This window comes from Annulohypoxylon maeteangense (assembly GCF_022496945.1).
Source record: "Annulohypoxylon maeteangense strain CBS 123835 unplaced genomic scaffold GGS22scaffold_4, whole genome shotgun sequence".
NCBI lineage: Eukaryota > Fungi > Ascomycota > Sordariomycetes > Xylariales > Hypoxylaceae > Annulohypoxylon > Annulohypoxylon maeteangense.
Genome location: NW_025953251.1, coordinates 83,218 through 103,243, shown reverse-complemented (window position 1 = coordinate 103,243; position 20,026 = coordinate 83,218). Strand labels below are relative to the sequence as shown.

The 20,026-nt window shown below is 46.7% G+C and overlaps 4 protein-coding genes across 4 annotated transcripts; 2 read left to right on the top strand and 2 right to left on the bottom strand.

The window, feature by feature from the left end:
* Positions 1–99: 99 nt before the first annotated feature.
* GGS22DRAFT_156176 (Serine/threonine-protein kinase Rio1) lies at positions 100–2,565 on the bottom strand. Its single transcript, XM_047960327.1, has 3 exons — positions 899–2,565; positions 512–805; positions 100–232 (listed from the first exon to the last, which is right to left on the bottom strand). The coding sequence occupies exons 1-2, from the start codon at positions 2,390–2,392 to the stop codon at positions 698–700; spliced, it is 1,602 nt and encodes a 533-aa protein (XP_047820940.1). The 5' UTR covers positions 2,393–2,565; the 3' UTR covers positions 100–232; positions 512–697.
* A 210-nt stretch (positions 2,566–2,775) lies between these two features.
* Positions 2,776–5,769, top strand: GGS22DRAFT_156175 (glycoside hydrolase family 20 protein). The gene is made up of 3 exons (XM_047960326.1): positions 2,776–3,231; positions 3,297–3,814; positions 3,928–5,769. The coding sequence occupies exons 1-3, from the start codon at positions 3,189–3,191 to the stop codon at positions 5,572–5,574; spliced, it is 2,208 nt and encodes a 735-aa protein (XP_047820939.1). The 5' UTR covers positions 2,776–3,188; the 3' UTR covers positions 5,575–5,769.
* Positions 5,770–6,229: 460 nt separating this feature from the next.
* On the bottom strand, positions 6,230–10,010 carry GGS22DRAFT_185937 (RecF/RecN/SMC protein; the record flags this gene model as incomplete). Its single annotated transcript, XM_047964388.1, has 4 exons — positions 6,230–6,525; positions 6,584–7,019; positions 7,077–9,897; positions 9,973–10,010. 4 exons carry the CDS (start codon positions 10,008–10,010, stop codon positions 6,230–6,232), a joined length of 3,591 nt encoding a protein of 1,196 aa, XP_047820938.1.
* A 3,182-nt stretch (positions 10,011–13,192) lies between these two features.
* On the top strand, positions 13,193–19,165 carry GGS22DRAFT_185936 (uncharacterized protein; the record flags this gene model as incomplete). The annotated part of the gene is made up of 5 exons (XM_047964387.1): positions 13,193–13,203; positions 13,269–13,286; positions 13,415–18,757; positions 18,808–18,868; positions 18,923–19,165. 5 exons carry the CDS (start codon positions 13,193–13,195, stop codon positions 19,163–19,165), a joined length of 5,676 nt encoding a protein of 1,891 aa, XP_047820937.1.
* Between the last annotated feature and the right edge of the window lie 861 nt (positions 19,166–20,026).

Here is a 20,026-nt window from a genome sequence, read left to right as displayed (position 1 = left end):
ATATACCATATCCATGACTTTAAATGCCACGTATTTTCGCAAACTATGGCAGTTTGGTCAGTCCTTACTCGCCCATCTATATCGGAATGGAATCAGAAAGCCACTCGTATGTTCATTCTACTGTCTCACTGTAATCTAACTACCTCTTAAGTTACACAGATGGCGTCCGCCACCTACCATAGCGCGTGGACTTGCCTATATAGGTAGAGTAGGGGATATCTGGGCGCACAATCTAATACTGTAGGGTTAGCACACAAATCACTCATTTGGCACTATTTCGCTGCTAATGTATTAAACAGAGAAAGGGAAAAACATGAAGACAATCATCAGGGCTCTCTTTGATCCGCATAACCCATTGGGGGGTAGCTCAGGACGCAACTCACCGAGAGCTGAGCCACGGTTATTGTCAGGAATTGGCAAAAACACTGTGACCCGGCTTAGGCTTTGCGCGTTGGGATTTCATCATTTGATTGCTGGCGTTCAAGATGAAAGTTAGAGAATACCTACTTACTTGCGAGAAGGCTACTATGGGTGGAGTTCTCTCTACTCAAGCAACACATTTTCTATTGAGTACCTAGTGGTTGTCCTAGGCAGTTTGCAACGCCAAAGTGTGTGACGCTGAATGTATTCATGTTGTCGTCGGTAGATATGTACGCTAGGTTAAAAGTGTATTTTCATATCTCATTCAGCCTCAGGTTTACTTGTTTCTTCTGGAAGACGTGGATACTAGGCGTTTCTTGACATGTTTCGGCATTTTCTCTTTTCGTTTCTCGGCCTTTGCTTCCTTGACAGCATGTTTGTGTTGCTATAGTTATTGTATCAGTACGTACCTTATGCCATGGAAATGAGACACACGAGCGCGTAGGTTTATGTTGCCTGATATAGGAATGTAACTTACCTTTTTTGCTTCTTTATCTTGGAATCTCTTTCCTCGAGGGGGGCCTTTTGCAAAAGCGCTCTCATCATCACTTCCACTATCGTTTTCGAGTGTCGCGCCATCACCCGACTCGTCATCTGAGCTGGCCTCTTCTTCCTCAGGCTTTGCTACTACTTGGTCTGCAAGAAGATTTCGATAAACGAGCTTGTCTCCCTCTCCCTCGCCGATCACTTGGGCGTCCTTCTCGATATCATATACTTGCTGTAGGGTCTGAGGAATGTATTGATTTCGGAAGACCTCATTATCGACCTCTTGCTTAGCTGCTGTTTCGTTGTTGGAAGACAAGCTTGATGTATATAGCTGCTCGATTGCGTCTGAAACACCCGGCTCTTCTACCGCACCCTGAGAGTTTGTGATAAAGTCGAATATGACCCGGTCAGGTAATGTATCGACACCTTTTCTCCGAAAGAAATCGCCCGTGTTCTTTACATCCATGCGAAGAAATTCGAGCGATCGAGGATGGTCGTGCTCAACACTTTGCGACACATCAATGATGTAAAGTTGCTTGTCGTTATACAAGATATTGTACTCACTCAGATCCGCGTGTACTAGTTTGCAGACTTGGTAGAGTCGTCGCATAATACCTAAAAGTTGGATATATAGCTGTCTCCAAACCTGGTCGGCATCTTCGTCCGCGATATTTGCGTCGCGTAACCGCGGGTAAGCGTAGCCTTTCTTGTCTCCAAGGAAACCCATTACAAGGACGTGAAGTTTGAGCTGGATAGGTTCGGGACAGGGAATGGCAGCAGAATGAATTCTCCGCAAGTTACGAAACTCCTTCTCTGCCCACAACTTGACCATCTTGCGGTTGTTTCCTTTTTCTGCACCGGACTTGAATCTGTATTCACCAGTAATGTACCTCTCTCGGTCCTTGAAGCTCAATATGGCTGTTTTGTAGACCTTAATAGCGCGCTGAACTGGTGGGCCATTGGGATCGGGATGCGCGACGGCGCCGTACACGTTGGCCTCTTTTCCAGTACTTATTGCGCCATGTATCTCGCTGACTACATCGCGGTTGATCATCTGATAGAGGATCATACGGGTTCTCCGATCGAGGACTTGGTCACTAGTAGCCCTATCGGACTTGTCCTTCTCCCGATCTTGGCCCTCCTTGACATCGTCGAGTCTTATCTTTCCAGCATGCTTTGAGAGAGCTGCGATCTGATCATCTATATTGGCTGCTGTATTGGCGGCGGGTTTTTGTTGGTTGGCATTTAGAGGGCGTTGTCTATTATAATTCCGTGCTATATCAGGCTGCCCATCTGAGTCGAGACCGTCGGCAATATCATCGTCGTGATTGAAGACGGAGTCTAAATCGCTATCATCGGCTTCGTCTACATCTAAAGATTCGGAGGCAGCATTAGCTGGATCTCTAGAAGCTTCCCGGTCTGTCGATTCATTATGACCATTGTTGGTCGATAATTGAGATGGCGTCGTCGCCATGTCGGTCGTCATGATGTATTCTTATTTGGATGTGCTATTCATACAATATGTCGTGAATGCGCTTTAAGGGTGATTGGCTATACAAATAGCAGGTGGGACAAAATGTGAAGTAAAATTGTCAATAATTCCAAGGTCATAGACGTATTGGATAGTTGATTTCATAAAACAATGTCGAAATGCGGGACGGCTTCCAAGGTTCACCCCACCAGAATCTTCATTTAGCTTATCTTATCGTGAAATTCGAGAAGATGTACATATGTACCTAGGGCATGACGCCCCATCTTTAAGCCACAGTTCAAGTCTCGACGTCACAAGTGGCTGACATGCATATTCCCTTTTTCATTGGTGGGAATTACTTGCAACAATCTCGACTCAAAGCGAACCAAGTTTGGACAATAGATTAACGTTTCATTACTACCCTACCTATCTACCAAGGTATTTATCTACATACCAACGCATCAAGCCGATATTAAAGAAGTCCAAGAATTTAACGTCACCGAGTTTTGGCAGGTCTTATCAGCCCCGCTCACCAATGTTACATGACCCCTCAAGTCATCCTTCTGCCAGGGTAGCTTCGACAGCTTGAGAGCAAAATGATTCGCTCATGCTCCAAGATGGCGAGGGCCAGGGATTCAGATCTCTCTGCATGGCTATGTCGTAGATGGGAATTGTGAAAATATATTAAATAATAACAGTCGGCCGCTGCAGGAACCTGTAGGTATAACATGTCCTGCTCTTTACTATGTCTATCAATTCCCAGCCGAGTTCTTAAGGAAATAGCTGTGAATATAATTTAAACGGTATAATAATGATTGGACCGTACTTTGCATATCTAGCTATACAACTCAATGGTTTGTCTATGCTACCTACCACCTATATAACCTTCAAAATGTCTTAGAAACTAATGCTCTCCAAGCTGTTCTTGTGGCCTCAAGGATAGTGGGAATACCTGCTGTCCCGTTCACTACATCAGAGAGTAGTACCTACTCAATCAGCTCTCTCAAATCATTAGTGGTAGACTCAAAATATGCGGAAAGCCGTGACGAGACTGGAGAGACCTTGATTCCGCCAAGCTTACAAGAGTTCGCCAACACCTTCGTGGACGATCTACATAGCACACTAGATCTCAATATTGACATCTCCGTTGCGGACCAGCCCACAGAAGATGCCATATTTCTTACGCTGGGGGATCCTAACAAGTACAAGGGTGTGAGCGGTGCCCAAACCTCTGAAGGCTATTCGCTCTCCGTCAATGCTTCAGGAATTGTCATATCTGGAGCCAGTCCCCTGGGTGTGTGGTGGGGCACGCGAACCGTCTTGCAGCAGGCGATCCTCTCAAATGGATCTTTAGGATATGGAGATGCAGATGATTCTCCAGGATGGGGGATTCGAGGTATGATGCTCGATGCCGCTCGACATTACTACCCTCCTGAGGTATGTCTATCCCGGCATTATAAGTTGTTCCAACATGAAACCCGTTGGTATTATCACCCGGTTGGCTGGCTCCTATCCTAAATATATAAGAGCTAATAGAAAGGAGCGAACAGTTCATTGTTGAACTGTGTTCTTATATGAGCTTTTTCAAGCAGAACACTTTTCACATACATCTCAGCGATAATCTATACAACAACGTTGCTATGTACTCAAGAGAGCAATCTTTAGAGTTGTATGCCCGGTTTCGTCTATGGTCTGATTCTGATGATCTTGCTGGTTTGAGTAAATATAAGAACGAATCCTACACAAGAGAGCAGTTTGAAGAGATTCAATTAGCTTGTGTTTCCCGGGGGGTAACCGTCATTCCAGAGATCGAAGCCCCAGGACATTCATTAGTCATAGTTCAATGGAAACCAGAACTGGCACTTAGCAGCGACCTTTCGCAATTAAACATCTCACATCCAGAAACAATACCCACGATGAAAACGATCTGGAGCACTTTCCTCGACTGGTTTCATTCAAAGACCGTCCACATTGGCGCAGATGAGTATAAGGGTGACCCTAACGAATACAATCGATTCGTCAACGAGATGGCTAGTTATATATACGAAGAATCTGGAAAGTCCATCCGCATCTGGGGTACCTTCCCACCTAAACCGGAGTATACTAATGTCTACACAAACGTCTCGATACAGCACTGGGAATTTTTTGAGGACAATCCCTACCATGATTATATATTGAACAACTACTCCGTTTTAAACTCCGACGATACATTCTACGTCGTGAATAAGTGGTCGGGAAGCTACCCACCGGTTATCAACTATGCCAAAACATTCAACGGAAACCCAGCCACAGGCGGGATCTGGCAACCTTACATCTTCGACGCCAACGTAGCTGCCAATAACCCGGAGAAAACCAACCCCTTTGTTCTCGGGGAGGTGGCAGCATTGTGGAATGACTACGGCGCGAATGCTACCGTATACTCCGAAGCCTATTACGCTTGGAAAGACGGAATCCCGGCATTAGCCGATAAGCAATGGGGAGGGGATCTCTCCGAACCTGAGTTCACTTCGGCGTTTTCGACTCTGTTCCCATTCATACCAGGACAGAACCTAGACCGAGCCATCCCCTCCACCACCTCAACGATCTTCCACTACAACTCCAGCGCCAGACTCGACAGGCAATCCTTCACAGCCGTAGGCCCATGGAGGGACACCGCCCTCGTCGATCAATCCGGCAACGGCTACGACGCCTCGACAACCTGCACCATCACTTCCGAGTCCACTCTAAACATCAACTCTTCATGCTCGCTCAAAACCCCGTTGTTGTCTAAAGGTCGGGGCTACACGTTGTCACTACGCCTGCTCATCTCCTCGCTCGACGCGGACACAGACGCGACCTTAGTAACCGGCACAGACTCCGCGCTAATGCTGACCCCGAACCTGACGTTATTCGCGTCCGGGAACTACTACCGGCTAAACACGACGCTTCCCGTGGGAACCTGGGTCGACCTAAGTATCATCGGTCGCGGAAACCGTACTTTCGCCAGCGTGCAAGAAGCGACGGGGCTGGGCGAGCCGTTGCCGGAGGTCGGGAGTACGTCTGCTACGGAGGAGGAGTTCTTGGCTGTGTTAGGCGTCAATGGGGTGTCGCTTGTGTGGGCGCCTATCGCTGTCGAGGCGCCGATTGCGCAGGTCGGGGGTGAGGGCTCGGGGTGGACGGGGGAGCTGGCGGCTATGAGGTTGAGTTCGGAGACTTGATGGATGGGTGGGTGTCTTGAACCTTCAACCTTACCCACTAAGCGGGTGTATATTGTACGTAGCTTTAGCTAGACTCTCGATGAGTATGAATATACATCCGTAGATGACTACCTCTCTAGAAAATTTAATACACGCGTTGGTATGATCTGAAGCAGATCGCGAGTGGCGTTATTATCCCCATCGGAGGAAACGCACATCCGGCGAGTGGCGTCAGAAAAGTATCTCATGTGCTAATACAACAGTGTTGGACTGTACGCATGAATATCTCCTGATCCGCCTATATAGGTCGCTTGCGCAAGCCACGATAGATAGTGAATTTTGGCTGTGTAACATAGGTAGGGGACAGTTTTGATTACTGCGCAACACGATAAAGTCAACAATATGTTCAATTTAACTTGGTTAGATTAGTTACTCATTACAGGTCGAACATCTTCAATAGCACGGAGCCTTCAAAAGGTAGCATTTCAAAAAGTAGGTGATCCTCATTAGCACCGGTGAAATCATGAACTCAGCCGTACAGTAGTAGTAATAATAAATAACAGCACCAGTTCCTCCCGAACGTCCCGTGGTATACAACGCGAGTAACTGCAAACTCCTCTTCCGAAGACCATCATATACACACAAGTAACAAGCCCCAACCCCGCCGTTGTCATGACTATCTAGGTGCTTGACCTTCGACGAATTCCAAGGCCTGCTCCCGGCTCACACAGTTAATGGTACTGAACTTATTTCTGAACAACACGCCGTAGCATCTGTCAGCGACGTGGACAATCTCCGGTCGGAAGGTGGTGCAAATGAACTGTGTGCCGGCTTCCGATGATATGGACTGAAGAAGTGCGGCGACGGCAGTTCTGTACTGCGCGTCTAAGTTGGCGTCGACCTCGTCGAAAATGACCATAGGACTAGACTCCGTCTGCTGCAAGGCGAAAATAAGACATAGGGCGCACAAACCTAAAGACATATGTTAGCTTGAAGGTAGAAATTGAATTAAGGGGATCATTGAACCTACTCTTCTGACCACCTGAGAGCTGCTGGATACGTTGCTGCTCATCCGCGGTTTTGGAGTTGAAAGAGACACTGATACCGACGCCTGTGTAGTTTTCTACGCTGGTACGTTGCTCCTCGTCGGAATCATCCGGGTCAATTCGTCGATCGGCTCTGCGCTGAATTACGAGGCGGCCGTGGCCAGCAGGCACTAAACGTTGGAAGATGGTAGCAAACTCCTTCGATACTTGCTTGAACGTTCGCTCAATCGCTTCGTCCTTACGCTGATCAAGGTGAGCAACCAGCTCCTCGATTGACGACTGTGACTGGTCGAGTTCCTTGCGACGCTTAAGGAGCTGATCTTGCTGGTTGGTGAAGCTGTTGTATTGTTCAAAAGCTTTCTTGTTCACATGCTTGTATTTCTTCAGCGCATCGTTGACTTTCTTCAGTCTTGAGACGACCTGTGGTATAAAATTAGCTAACAATGAACATGTCTCGTCATTTTGGGTTGGTCTTACGGTTTTAGTCTCGAGCCTCTCGTATTTTTCGAAGGCTTCTTCTGGTAAAACACCGAGGTCGCGGATGTTCTTAGCCAATTCCGTCGCCCTTGCTGTTAACAGGGCCTTCTTTTGTCTGGTCTTGTCTATTCTCTTCTCTTGCTTCTTAATCTCTCTTGCAACCTCTTGTTGTTGCGCCTCTCTATCAGCTTTCTGCTTCTCTAGATCCTTAATCCTCGATTCAGAAGAATCAATTTGCTGGTCATTTGACTGGATCTTGTTGTGAACAGAAGCTGCCATTGCTTGGGCTTTCTTTAGCTCTCGCTTTGCCTCCTTCAAGTTACCGCTGCCACTATTAGCAGTCTCGAATGCTTGACTTGTGAGTTGGTCAAGTTTGAGCTGGAGATTGGTTCGTAGATCTAATTCCAGCTTTCGCTTGCGGCTTTCAAGTTCTCTCCGCTTGCTGCTGATTTCATTCCACTCTTTCTGCAGTTCCTGTACGCTCGTACCTAGGCTTTCTAGCTGCTTTTCCTCGTTCGCCGTTAAGACCTTTTTGAAATCTGAAGCTAGCTCGGCCTCGTGTGCACTGAGATTGTCCTGGAACTGCTTCATATTCCTTTCAACGATGTCTCGTCGCTTGATCGCGGCTTCGAGTTGATCTCTCTCACGATCGGCTTGGTTGTTCTTGGCATTTAATTCTGCTCGGAGGGGTCCATAGCCATCCTCCATCTGCCTCAGTCTTTGAGCTAATCTGCGCTCTTCGCCTAGCGCATTAGTGATCTCTTGGTCCTTCTGTTCTATTTGTCTTCGGATGTCGACGGCTTGGGACTGTAATTTTTCATATTCCTCTCTCCACTTGTTGACGGCTCGAACGGCTTCTAAACGTGATTTTCGGGTATCGATATACCCGCCAGTCATCGCACCACGCTTGTTAGAGGTATCTCCATCTGGAGTAACACCGTGCACACCATGACTTCGTGCATATTGGCTAGCAATGGTAAGATTGGGGCAAATGATTGTGCTGCCGAAGACTTGTTGGAAAGCTTTCTCGTACTGGGGGTTATACTGAAGTTTGCTAAGCAACGGAACTGCATCATTAGCTCTGGGGAGATTTGCATTTCGCGGATTCAGCCTTGATAATGGCATGAATGTGATTCTTCCTCCGTAACTTTTCTGGAGTGCGGTGGCGAGCTCCGTCGCAGTTTTATCGTTGTCAACCACATAATGGAACAAACTAGCACCAGCAACCTGTTCTACGGGTAATCGGTATGCTTCGTTAACTTCTAAGAGCTCGGCTAACGTGCCGTACGCGCCGGGGAAATTGCGTTCGCGCTTTAATCGTTGTATAGTAGCTAAACCTCGCGCGGTGACTCGATCCATGGTATGGGACAATTCACGTTCGGAATTGTCCAGCTCACCCCGGGCATTTGAAATGATAGTCTCTAATTTGTCGTCTTGCCGTCGAAGCAGCTTTCTCTCCTCGTTGAGCTTGTCAAGGACATCTTTCGCACTTGTGACTTCCTCGGAAACAGCTAGTCGATGATCGCCAAATCCCTCGTTTTTCTGTCGCAGGTCCGCGATTTCATTCTCGAGTTGCTGGATAGCGCCCTGGATAGATTTGACTTCTTCGTCAGCATCGAGGCGGTTTGCTCTTTGCTGACTTAGTGTCACATTAAGATCATCGATCTCTTTTCTTAACCACGCATCCCGCTCTCCTTTGCTCTTGAATTGACTTCCTCGGGTCTGCTTCGTGAAGAGACGCTGTCGACCAGCTTCTGCTGAGTCGAGAGCCTGCTTGATCTCTGCCTCCTTCCGCTTGGCTTTGTCGAAATTGGGGACTAGCTTCTTAAGCTCAGCCTCTCTCTGTGCTATAGCGGTCTTTACCTCGTCTAGCTCCGCATCATGCTGCTGCCTCGCTTGTTCTTGGGCCGACATGCCATCCGAGAGGTTTTTGACCGCCAGTTCGGCGTGTGCTATCGCCTTGGCGCTCTCTCGTCGATCTTCATCGAGCTGTCGACGGTCTATACGAAGGAGCTCCATTTGCTGCTGCAGTTTGTGAATCTCGGCATCTAAAGTAGCAATGACTTTCACGCCTGTATTGAAGGCCTCGCGATTATCATCTGCATCCTCCATGCCGCCTTGTCGCAAGTCCTCCAACTCTTCTAGGGCGTCCTGTGTAGCAACTTGATCTTTATGATAATATGCGTATTCGAGACATCTACGCTCACGGTCCTTGTCTTGGTAGTCGCGCAGTTCTTCCTTCTCTTCCTCAAGCTCACTAAGACGTTCTTTGATGTAATCGAGCAATTCGTCAATTTTCTCTCGTTTATTATTGGTTTCCGTCATGATCTTAAGCGACTCCGAACGGCGAGATTCGTAGACTTGAGTACCGGCAACCTCCTTGAGTAAGTTCAACCGGTCTGACTCTTTCATATTGGTGAGGGCTGTAACGCGACCCTGCGGGACAATATAGTAAGGGTTCGATCTCGAGAATCCGGCTGCTTCTAGGAGATTTGAGACGTCTGCCTTGGTGGAGACCTTCTTGTCGACCGAGTACTCGTCTTTCTTTAGACCAATTGTGCGCCTTAAAATAACTTCTTTATTTCCAGTTGGGAATCGGTCGTCGCTATTGTCGAAGATGACCTCGACATATGCAGACATGACCGCCGAGCCCGAACCTTCATGCAATAGGGCCTGTCGTTCCTCTCGAGTCATTTGTGTGTAGGCATCGCTCAGTACGAATCGTATCGCAGCGAAAAAGTTACTCTTCCCGGAACCGTTACGACCAACAATGACATTCGTACCCGGCGAAAAGGGCTCCATGACCGTCTGGTCTTTGTAGCTATTTAGATGTTAGTTCGGCAAAGCCGCAATCCTCGACGGGGTCTTGCAGGGTCGTCGAGGCATCGGCGCATACCTCTTAAAGCCTTGGATAATAATCTGCTTGATATACATGGTCGCGGTGGGCGCTGCCGGTCGGGCAGCTCGTTTTCAGGGTCACAATATTTGTCGCAAAAGAGGCATGTACTCGAAAATGAAAAATTGAGAATATCGCGATAGTGCGAAATAGGAAAGGCTCGTCAAACCTCGAAATTGTCACGTCACGTAACCTTGGAAATGTATTCCGACGCGTTTTGAGGCGCGATAAATTTGGGAGTGGGGGGAAATCTTGGAAAACGGACGAATCTAGGTATGCTTAGCGTGTTTGCCTAGGTGGGTTAGTAATAATTGAGCTAGCCTAGCCCAGCCGCAATCTGGACAGTTTAACTTGTTGTTCAAGGTTCATTAGGTAATTACAAGTTGTGGCTTTGTGGCTTTATCGGCAGTCACATGACGAAGTACCCTTGTGTAATACCTACCTAGTATGATGTATGAAGGGAGTTGCGATCCTCAGCCTTACTTCCCGTCTGAAGTCCTTCGTAATAGTTATTCAGCTACATAGGTAGGTATTTTACAGTTGCTCTTGCCTTTTGAAACACTTCCGATACTTCAACCTCTGGCTTCTCTGGATTATAATGCAGTCCTGGATGTTGAACTTGCCCCAAATTCTGTATAGGAACTATGTACGTAGGACCCTAGGTAGATGCCTAATCATCATGATATTTCTTGCATTTTCTGCGGACTGGACACCCAGTACAAGGCTGCACAATGGAAATATCAATTATAGATGTACCTTATGACTTGGGGTACATTCAAGATAAATCACTACTAGGTAGTAAGCTCTCCCTTGGATCCGGAGCCTTGTGTACGGGAGCATGCATTAATACCCAGGTACTCAGGTAGAGGCTGAGAAAAGCTCCGACTCAAAGAACATGTGTTTTATGGATTAAATTGACCACGTATGTATCTGCTAATTTTGAATTCCTGATTGGACAAAAATATTCTGTATGCCGCCTTTGACACATTCAGATTGAAGGTTTCATTACACCGCAAAGGTCTTGAGGCTGGTTAGATGGATATCGTGATGTGCGAATTACTAGCACTAAAATATCTAGGTTGATTTCCTTATTGGTGTTTGGATCGGCCCCCGTTGCTACCCCCCGGCTGTTGAGTCGATCTTGCCAAGCTTGCGGCACAGAAACCATAGGCTACCTAGGATCTTAGATGAACGAAAAGAGCGTTGTTGCTTGATGGTAATTGTAACAGAAAAACAGGGAAGGTCTTGTGTTAATATGACCTTATAAAATACATTTAGTACTTGCTTAGCGGAAGACGATGATAACAGACACCTAGTTCTCAGGCTCGAATGTTCGAATATTACAGGAGTTTGGTGTTTGTAAAGGGGTCGAGAAACTCGTCATTCCAACAAGCCACCATATTTTCTTAATGGTGGATCCTGGCGGCTTTAGCCTTTAGCGTTGTAGGCTGGTGACGCTAAGAAACGAAGCGAGAAAGCACGCACTCGGACACGACCTGCACGACGTACAAGGTACATGAGAAAAATGGTTGCAGAATAAAGTAGATTGACCTTCCTGCCTACCAGCTGCTGCATAGTGAACCTTGCTTTCCTGCCTAGCTTTTGCGGTAAGAAAGCCTTGCTTGGTAGCTTATGCAATGGTAAATGCCGAGCCAAATGTTCGTGAGCAACTTCCCCGGGAAATATAATGCTTCTAGATATCATGATGTTGTAATCCAAAACAATATTTGGTAGAGTTTCAGGTTCCTTCCAGGACAAAATGTTCAACGCGTAGACCTGAGCTTATTTAAGACCCGACAGGACCGACAGGCCTGACTCAAGCCTTCGCAGCTGCCATCAGTTGAAAAAGGGTGGATGGGCTACCCAATTAGGAATGGTTCATATCTGACGGTGGGAGCTTAGGCCAACAAGAACCACCCAAGGCGGATCCCAACGTGTATAAAAGTATCCATAGGTACAGGAATATTAAGGAAGCCGGTGCCCTCATCTGCGACGACTTGCCTGCTGCTGCACATCCCGTCATATCATTTTTCTGACAGGCACGACAGACCCCGGCCCCCAAAAAACTGCCAACCCGCCAATCCCCCAATCCGACAACCTACGCCTACATCCTACATAATAATAGTACGCCAACCTAAAAGCAATCAAAGGTCAATCAGGTCAATCAAGCGCGTCGCGCACGAACCACCATTAATAGAGAAAACGTCAAAAAGAGTTAACAACCTACGATCTGCAATCCACTATTTTTCTACGATTCGAACACCTTTGATTTGAGAGTGTTCAACAGTTTCCCCAGAACCTCTTTTAGGTAACTATTTACTGCCGACTCTCCGGTTTCTTTTACACGCAGTACATTTAGTACATCGTAAACACCATCAAGTCCTACGACGCTACGACGCGGGATATTTTCTTGTTCGACTCTCTACTTAAAATTCGCCATTCGATGCATGGTACTACTTAGGAGTCTTTTATTTTACCAAGCTTTTTCAACCCGTTCGTCTAGTTTCATTACCACGGGACTTATGAAAAAAGACTGTTTCATCGCAGATCGTTGGCATCGCGATATCACCTGCAGGGTATGTGCCTTTTCTTATCTTTTTTTTCTTTTTTTTTGGTTCATTTATTCCATTTATTATTCATTTACAACATCGTGTTTGCTTTCTAATTATCATTACACGGAACCTTGTACACACATTTAGTCGTGCATCACTCTCATAGTTGAGTTGCAACCTATCATCGTCCCCCCAATATATAATCTTGACCATTCCCGCACCCTGCAACTGTCATAACTACTATCTCGGATGAGATGACCATGGCATAACCCGGCTGTCTTAATCAACATCAAAATCCTCTTAACCATCAAGTAAAAGTGCTTACTTGAATATGATGTTCTTGAGGAAGCGCATAAATATCATCAGGAAGCTTAGTCATGTAGGGAAGTGTGGTGTCTGATGTCTGGTGTCATATCGGCTACAAGCTACACATAGCATGTCCAATCACAATAGCCCATTTGATTTATATGCGACTTGCAATAGATATGCGAGTTCAAGATCCGAAGTTCCACATTGAAGATCCCCCGTCTCAGGCACGACTCGTTTACACTCAATGTATTAAATATATATACTCAAGGGTATGCAATACTAATAAGACTTATAGACCGCTATTATGAGCTGAATCCTTATTTGGTATTGGCCCCCGTAGCCTCGGTGTGACTTTGAAAATGGCGTCCAGGTAATATTTTCATACCCTACTATATAAATCACAAAACTTAGGCTAACATATGGATTGTATCGTAGGCTTGATCGTCTTGTTACGTAAGTAACCATAAAATATTTTCTGCTACTCATAAGCTCGGTTGAAATAGCTATGGCGATCTCGACCCGATTTGCATCGGTCTGCCTCATGCAGTCTGACGTTTTGTGGCTAACTTTTTATTCAATAGGATCCTTGAGACAGGAAGTACGAAGTTGATAAAGGATACCGCCGTCAACCAGTTAGCAGACTGGCAAAAACAGCACCCCGAAGAATTATTTAACCTACTATCAAGAGTAGTACCTTATTTACGCCACAAAGACTGGGATACCAGAGCCACTGCAGCTAAGGCTCTTGGCAAGATCATTGAAAATGCCCCTTTTTATGATCCCAATGACGATGAAGATCCTACCGCAGCAAAGAAAGAAGAGCCTAGTGGAGAAAACGGATTCGTAAAAAAGGAAGAAGACGACATATCATCATTATCCTTAGATGAGTACTTTAAGCCCGAGACATTGGATGTCTCGACTGTACTCAAATACGGCAGAGAATTACTGAGGACAGGTAACGTAGATTACAATGTTGCGAGCCTTGAGCCCCAAGCTCGACTTTGCCACCAGAAGAAGACCCTCACGGGTCGACTAGGATTACTAGGAAGGTTGTTCGAAGACGAAGAGATACCTATTACGGCTGAAAAATCAGCTAGTCCCTTTACGCCGCAAGATGCTAATCCCACAAACGGTCTATCTCGCCAGGACAGTATCGCCGGCAACCCATCCGGTCAACCAACTGAAGAGTCAGGTCTAAGTGCTCGGCAGCTCAACGTTCTTAAACGGAAACGGAAAAGAGATGCGCAAAAAGCGGCGCAAGGGAAGAGTGGGTTTGGCGACTTGTCAATACGCCGTTCCTATACTGCTGGGTCGGATTTAGTCGATGATACCCCCATGCCTGACGCTGATTCTAAAAAGGGCGGGAAAACGGATTACTTCAGTCTCGATAGACCAGCTGACGTGGATGAAGACACAAAAGTCGTTTCCGAATTCAAGGGTCCCGTCGTTCCCATCAAAACGGAAATTGAGACAGAGGATGAATTGGAAGGATCAGAATGGCCGTACGAGCGTCTCTGCGAGTTCCTCAAAATCGATATCTTTGATGCACAATGGGAGACACGTCACGGTGCTGCATTAGGTCTGCGAGAAATACTGCGAGTGCATGGCGCTGGTGCAGGTCGGCTAAGAGGAAAGTCGAGGACCGAGAATGACACGCTTAACAGAAAATGGCTCGATGACATGGCCTGCCGGCTCTGCTGCGTCCTTATGCTAGACAGATTCACCGACTATGCTTCAGATACATCCGTTGCGCCAATTCGAGAAACTGTCGGCCAAACTTTGGGTTCATTTCTAAAACATGTACCGCCACAATCCGTTTACAGCGTCTACCGCATCCTGCTGAGAATGGTGATGCAACAAGACCTTGATCTAGACAGACCTGTGTGGCCTGTCTGCCACGGCGGCATGGTGGGGTTACGATACGTCGTTGCTGTGAGGAAAGATTTACTACTTCAACACAACGACATGATCGATGGCATAGTCGAAGCCGTCATGAAAGGCCTTAGTGATAACGATGATGACGTCCGATCTGTCAGCGCGGCCACATTAATTCCTATAGCCCAAGAATTCGTTACGCTCAAGCCAGCAGCGCTTAACGAGATGATAAACATCGTATGGGAAAGTCTCTCCAGTTTAGGCGATGACTTAAGTGCCAGCACCGGTAAAATAATGGATCTATTAGCTACTCTTTGTAGCTTCCCGGCGGTCTTGGAGGCAATGAAGAATTCGGCCGAGCAAGACGAGGAAAGGTCTTTCACTCTCCTTGTACCACGATTATACCCATTTCTACGCCATACTATCACTTCGGTTCGTCTTGCTGTCCTAAAGGCTTTGATGACTTTTGTCAATCTTGGCGTGGAGTCTCAAGGCTGGCTTGATGGTAGGATTCTTCGATTAATCTTCCAAAACATACTCGTGGAACGTGACCAAGAAACTCTTAATATGTCTATAGAGCTATGGACCGCTCTAGTAAGATGCTTGGCCAAGGATCCCGAGAACCTCGCAAGCGAATTCGCCCCTCACATCGATGCTCTCATGCAACTTACCTTACATCCTGTAGGAGTACCTCGACACCCTATACCTATGAATGGTGTGCTCTTCCTAAAGCCCTCCGGAGGCACTTATTCCGTGCCTGGCTTTGCTCCTCCAGTTGCACGCAAGGGCTCTGAACCAGATGGAGAGCGGGCTACGAAGAGGCGAAAGAAGTCGACTAAAATTGACGATCCCCTCCCCGCAACCCATTCCCATGATCTTGATGGTCACATGATGCAGGGGGATGTAGACCTCGTTGGTATGGATACTCTCATCCGCTCTCGAGTGTCGGCTGCCGCAGCGATGGGCTTGATTATGTCCCTCGTACCTACACAGCACCTGGATTCTTTTGACGCCACTCTCGTCCCAGGACTCACATCGTCCTATTCATCCACACAGCTCGCCGCGTGCATAGTGATTGATGAGTATGCCCGAAGTTCTGTTACATCTCAACCTGACACTGCACGATATGTGAATGCGCTACAGAAGATTATAGATTCAGATCGACCTGCGCAATATCGCGATCTAGTCAGCTACGTGCAACGGGTACGATCCCAATGCCAACAGCTCATGAATCTCTTCAGGGATCATGGAAAGGTTCCTCAACATAAGCTCCCAGCTCTTGCTGTCGTTGTGCAAGGCGAGGCAGAAGCAGGCCCGGGTGCTTTCTCTCTTTCCACGGCTGACAAGTGTATTAATGATGATTTCGAACGACTTAAGAAGGCCATGGCACCAGCGCAACGCTTAATTGCCAATCATCAACTCTCAGAAGTCCGAGCCAGCACGTTAACAGCAATTGAGGATTCCAAATCTATCAAAGACACGCGGGACGTCCGTATAAAGGCAGCAGCAGCATGTGCTCTGATAGCAATGAAAGTGTTGCCGAAGAAGCCAAGCCCACTGATCAAAGCCATCATGGATAGCATCAAACTTGAGGAAAATCAACAGCTTCAGACCCGCTCCGCCGACACGATCGGTCGGTTGGTCCAACTATTCACAGATAAAGGTCGCCGAGGACCTGCAGACAAGGTTGTCTCCAATCTAGTCAAATTCTCTTGTGTTGAGGTGGCCGAGACCCCCGAATTCCCAGTTCACGCAACGAAGACCGATGTTATTTTATCCATGCAAAAAGAAGAAGACAGAGTTGATCATGGCTCTGATGCCGCCAAGTTCGCCCGGGAGGCTAAGGGTGCTCGCATAACCCGAAGGGGAGCGAAGGAAGCTCTTGAGATTCTATCCCGCACGTTCGGCGCAGACATATTCACCATAGTCCCAAGCCTGAGAACATTTATGGAAGATCCCCTGATAAAAGCCTTCTCAGGAGAGTTGCCTGCCGAAGCGAAGGACCCCGAAAGCACGTTTGGTCAAGAAATTGTAGATGCTATGTCAGTCATCCGGACCATGACACCAACTTTAGATAAAGCACTGTATCCGTTCGTCATGCAGCAGGTTCCGCTAATTATCAAATCGCTACATTCGGAACTTTCCGTGTTCCGATACATGGCTGCGAAATGCTTGGCAACTATTTGCAGTGTTATTACTGTTGAGGGCATGACCGCCCTCGTAGAAAAGGTCTTACCTTCAGTCAATAACCCCGTTGATCTACACTTCCGCCAAGGTGCAATAGAGGTCATTTACCATCTGATTGCAGTCATGGGCGACGGCATTCTACCTTACGTCATCTTCCTTATTGTACCAGTCCTAGGTCGCATGAGCGATTCCGATAATGACATTCGCCTTATCGCAACTACATCTTTCGCTACATTAGTTAAACTAGTGCCGCTTGAGGCTGGTATCCCCGATCCTCCTGGTCTCTCTGAAGAGCTATTGAAAGGTAGGGATCGTGAAAGGACATTCATTGCCCAACTTCTTGACCCCAAGAAAGTCGAACCGTTCAAGATTCCAGTCGCAATCAATGCCGAACTGCGCTCATACCAACAAGATGGTGTCAACTGGCTCCATTTCCTCAATAAGTATCATCTACATGGTATTCTTTGCGACGATATGGGGCTCGGAAAAACTCTCCAGACTCTTTGTATTGTCGCGAGTGATCATTACAACAGAGAAGAAGAGTTCAAGAGAACCGGTGCTTCAGATGTGCGAAAACTCCCATCTCTTATTGTCTGTCCACCGACGCTTTCAGGGCATTGGCAGCAAGAGTTGAAGACCTTCGCGCCGTTCCTGAGTGTCACGGCCTTTGTAGGACCTCCTGCAGAGAGAAGAGCCAAGGCCGTTCAGTTCGCATCCACTGATATTGTCATTACTTCATACGAAGTCTGCCGCAATGATTCCGAGTATCTCGAGAAGCAGAGTTGGAATTACATCGTACTCGACGAAGGCCACTTGATCAAAAATCCAAAAGCAAAGATTACCCTTGCTGTCAAGAAATTCGCAAGCAACCACCGTTTGATTCTAACCGGTACCCCAATCCAGAACAATGTCTTGGAGCTCTGGTCTCTCTTCGACTTCCTGATGCCTGGCTTCCTTGGTGCCGAGAAAGTATTCTTAGATCGGTTTGCAAAACCAATTGCCGCTAGTCGTTTTAGTAAGGCTTCGTCTAAAGAGCAAGAAGCCGGTGCCTTAGCAATCGAAGCCTTGCACAAGCAGGTCCTACCATTCTTACTTCGCCGCTTGAAAGAAGAAGTTCTTGACGACCTTCCACCTAAGATCCTTCAGAACTACTACTGTGATCTTAGCGATCTACAGAGGAAGCTCTTCGAAGATTTTACGAAGAAACAGGGCAAGAAACTCACGGAAGAGGCTAGCAAAGAAGATAAAGAAGCCAAGTCTCACATCTTCCAGGCATTACAATACATGCGGAAACTATGTAACTCTCCAGCACTCGTCATGACACCAAGCAACAAGCTTTATGATGATACCCAACGTTTCCTTGCCAAACAAGGAACTAGCATAGAGGATCCAGTGCACGCTCCTAAGCTAACTGCCCTCAAAGATTTGTTGGTTGATTGTGGTATTGGAATTGAGGGTACTGACTCTAATGATCCACTTTACCAGCCAATCAAACCACACCGCGCTTTAATCTTCTGCCAAATGAAAGAGATGCTTGATATGGTCCAAAATACAGTGCTGAAGCGCATGTTGCCTTCCGTTTCGTATTTGCGGCTCGATGGCTCGGTCGAGGCAAATAAGAGACAGGATATCGTTAACAAGTTCAACAAGGATCCTTCTTATGATTGTCTACTTCTCACTACTAGTGTTGGTGGACTTGGTCTCAACCTTACAGGAGCAGATACCGTCATTTTCGTTGAGCATGATTGGAACCCCCAGCGGGATCTACAGGCTATGGACCGCGCTCACCGAATCGGACAGAAGAAGGTCGTCAACGTGTACCGACTAATTACGAGAGGTACTTTGGAAGAAAAGATCTTGAGGTATGCATAACTATATACGTCGCTTTAATTTTTACTAACTTTTGGCACAGCCTTCAAGCATTTAAGATAGATGTTGCATCTACCGTGGTGAATCAACAGAATGCTGGCTTGGTAAGTCACATGCGCCCCAATTGTGCTTAAACTGGTTGCTGACTACCTTTCAAGGGAACTATGGACACGGACCAAATACTGGACCTCTTCAGTCTGGGCGATTCAGGACCTAACATGTTATCTGACAAACCTAAGAACGCGGTCGAGGGACGTGAGGAGGACATGGTGGACGTCGAGACGGGAGATGTGAGAGCTCCAGGTAAAAAGGCATGGGCAGATGATCTAGGAGAGCTCTGGGATAACCGTCAGTACGAGGAAAGCTTCGATTTAGATGGCTTCCTCAAGACGATGACATAATGAACAGGAGCAGAAGACGAACGAGTCATAACGAGGATTAATACCGAGGGTGGCCTTGGTATTTATGACATGCCTCTAGGCGAAACACCCATACCTTGTATTGTGTATAATTGTATTATAAGGGGGTGAAGTTGATGAAATGATGCATCCATTGTCCTCCCAAGAGGACTTGGCCGAATATATTAACCTTTTTTAAATAAGACGTTTCTTCGGTGATATGACCCTAGGTAAAAACGAAGACTCATCCAATCTCTTGATATCCAGTCGGGTAGAGGAAGTGGTGATTCTACTACTTAGATTGGACTGTAAATCAAGGTGTTCCCTACTCCGCCTGTAGATAATGCAAGGTACCGAACAGCGTAAACCGTAGGTGCTATCTGTAAACCTAGGTAGCGTACGGACATTAGCTTACAGTAGGTGCTAGGTACCTACTAGGTAGGTACTGTAGGTACTAAGTGGTCAAAAGTTTCGGGTATTTTCAGCTGCTAATGGGGTGTGGATCGAGGCTACGTGGCGGCTTTCATTAGTGGCCGAGCTCCCTAGGTTACAGCTGTTGCTCACTAAAATCCAGCGAATAAATCACTATTAAGTTAAAAAGTTAGCAAATGAGCCATACTCTTTACCAAGTGCGTAATCAAATCAGCAATCACTGAATACTAGCTGCTACTTAGTAGGTACAACAGCAGCAGCAGCAGTAGTAGTAGTAGTAGTAGTAGTAGTAGTAGTAGTAGTAGTAGTAGTACTAGTAGTACTAGTAGTACTAGTATGCTAGTAGGTACCTACTGTACCTAAAATCAGTAAGTTTTTAGGGGATTAGTAAATAATTATAGCGCATTTACAGTGGGGAATCGCTATAATTTT

Excerpts from the sequence above, each read along its gene's own strand:
- GGS22DRAFT_156176 (XM_047960327.1), bottom strand. The coding sequence starts at position 2,392 with ATGACGACCGACATGGCGACGACGCCATCTCAATTATCGACCAACAAT. Across the intron at positions 806-898 it reads AAGATAAAGAAGCAAAAAAG|CAACACAAACATGCTGTCAA; the intron begins GTAAGTTACATT and ends CAATAACTATAG.
- GGS22DRAFT_156175 (XM_047960326.1), top strand. The coding sequence starts at position 3,189 with ATGATTGGACCGTACTTTGCATATCTAGCTATACAACTCAATG. Across the intron at positions 3,232-3,296 it reads TCTAGCTATACAACTCAATG|CTGTTCTTGTGGCCTCAAGG; the intron begins GTTTGTCTATGC and ends ATGCTCTCCAAG. Across the intron at positions 3,815-3,927 it reads GACATTACTACCCTCCTGAG|TTCATTGTTGAACTGTGTTC; the intron begins GTATGTCTATCC and ends AGGAGCGAACAG.